The sequence below is a fragment of the Penaeus monodon genome, chromosome 34 (assembly GCF_015228065.2).
Source record: "Penaeus monodon isolate SGIC_2016 chromosome 34, NSTDA_Pmon_1, whole genome shotgun sequence".
Lineage (NCBI taxonomy): Eukaryota > Metazoa > Arthropoda > Malacostraca > Decapoda > Penaeidae > Penaeus > Penaeus monodon.
Window position 1 is genome coordinate 15,892,980 of NC_051419.1, and position 1,721 is coordinate 15,894,700.

At 54.6% G+C, this 1,721-nt stretch overlaps 1 protein-coding gene across 1 annotated transcript in view; it reads left to right on the top strand.

Annotated features, from left to right (window-relative positions):
• LOC119594617 (tubulin alpha-8 chain-like) overlaps positions 1 to 1,709 on the top strand; it is a 4,247-nt gene extending 2,538 nt beyond the window's left edge. Inside the window, exons 4-5 of the mRNA XM_037943669.1 lie at positions 38 to 251; positions 568 to 1,709. Coding sequence (XP_037799597.1) covers positions 38 to 251; positions 568 to 1,691 — 1,338 coding nt within the window. The 3' untranslated portion in view covers positions 1,692 to 1,709. The remainder of the gene's footprint in view (positions 1 to 37; positions 252 to 567) is intronic.
• The last annotated feature ends 12 nt before the right edge of the window (positions 1,710 to 1,721 follow it).

Genomic DNA, 1,721 nt, shown 5'->3' on the forward strand with positions numbered 1-1,721 from the left:
CCCCCAGATCGACTCTGACACCCGCTCTTTCTTCCAGCGTGAGTGCCTCGCTCTGCACGTGGGGCAGGCCGGGTGCCAGATGGGAAGCGCCAGCTGGGAACTCCTCTGCCTCGAGCATGGCATCAGGCCCGACGGCTCCCTCTGCAAGACCGCCTCAGACAACGCTTCTTTGGGGACGTTCTTCAGCGAGACTGGTTCGGGAAAGTACGTCCCCAGGACAGTGTTCGTGGATCTCGAACCCGCTGTTATTAGTAAGTGTTTTTGGCTTGTGTTTATTGTCCCTTCCTTGATAGTCTGACGACTTAAAAGTTTAGTTTGAATTCATCACCAATAGTCATACATTGGATAAGAGTGAACATACTGCAGTTGAAGATTTTGAATCAGGAATTTGATAAAGAGAGCCTCTAAAAATAAAATGAAATCATTTTTACAAATTCCCCCCTGAGATTTTCTACCCCTTTCCCCCTCCTTGTCCGTGAGAGTGATTCATTCAGTTGTGTCCGCGTAGCCATCCTTGCAAGTCAGATCATCACACTGAGCCTCCCCCTCCCTCTCTCCCCCACGCAGATCAAGTGCGTATAGGCACCTATCGCCAGCTCTTCCACCCTGAGCAGCTGATTAGTGGAAAGGAGGACGCAGCCAACAATTATGCACGAGGCCATTTCACCATCGGCAGGGAGGCCATCAACCTCGTCGTAGAGCAAATCAGGAAGTTGGCTGACACCTGCACGAACCTCCAGGGCTTCCTGGTGTTCCACTCCTTGGGCGGCGGCACTGGCTCCGGCTTCACCTCCCACCTCATGGAAAAACTCTCCATCGACTACGGCAAGAAGAACAAGCTGGAGGTTGCCATCTACCCTGCCCCGCAGTTGGCCACGGCCGTCGTCGAACCCTACAACTCCATCTTAGCCACTCACAGTACCTTGGAGCACTTCGACTGCACCTTTATGGTCGATAACGAAGCTTTGTACGACATCTGCCGCAGGGACCTGAACATCGAGCGCCCCACCTACGCCAACCTGAACCGTCTCATCGGCCAGGTCGTCTCCTCCATCACCGCGGCTCTCAGGTTCGACGGCTCCCTCAACACTGACCTGAAGGAGATACAGACAAACTTGATTCCATTTCCAAGGATCCATTTTCCTGTCGTAAGCTACTCACCCGTCGTCACCGCCGAAAGGGTCTACCACGAGCGGTTCACAGTCGACAAGATAACGAAAGCCACGTTCGAGCCCGCGAACCAGATGGTCAAGTGCGACCCACGCCATGGCAAGTACATGGCCTGCTGCTTGTTGTACCGTGGCGACGTCGTGCCCAAAGACGTGAACGCTAGTATTTCTTCAATCAAGTGCAATCGTTCAATAAAATTCGTGGACTGGTGTCCAACTGGCATGAAATTGGGCATTAATGGCCAGCCCCCCACCGTGGTGCCCAACGGCGATCTGGCCAAGGTGTCCCGCGCCGTCTGCACGCTGTCCAACACCACCGCCATAGCCGAGGCCTGGGCTCGCCTCAACCGCAAGTTCGACCTAATGTACGCCAAGCGCGCCTTCGTGCACTGGTACGTCGGAGAGGGCATGGAGGAGGGTGAGTTCTCCGAGGCCCGCGAGGACCTGGCTGCTCTCGAGAAGGACTATGAAAAGATTGGCTTCAACAATGTGCGCGACGAGGAGCAGGGCGATGATCTGTAGGTCAGCCAGGATGAATAAAGCTCATCACAT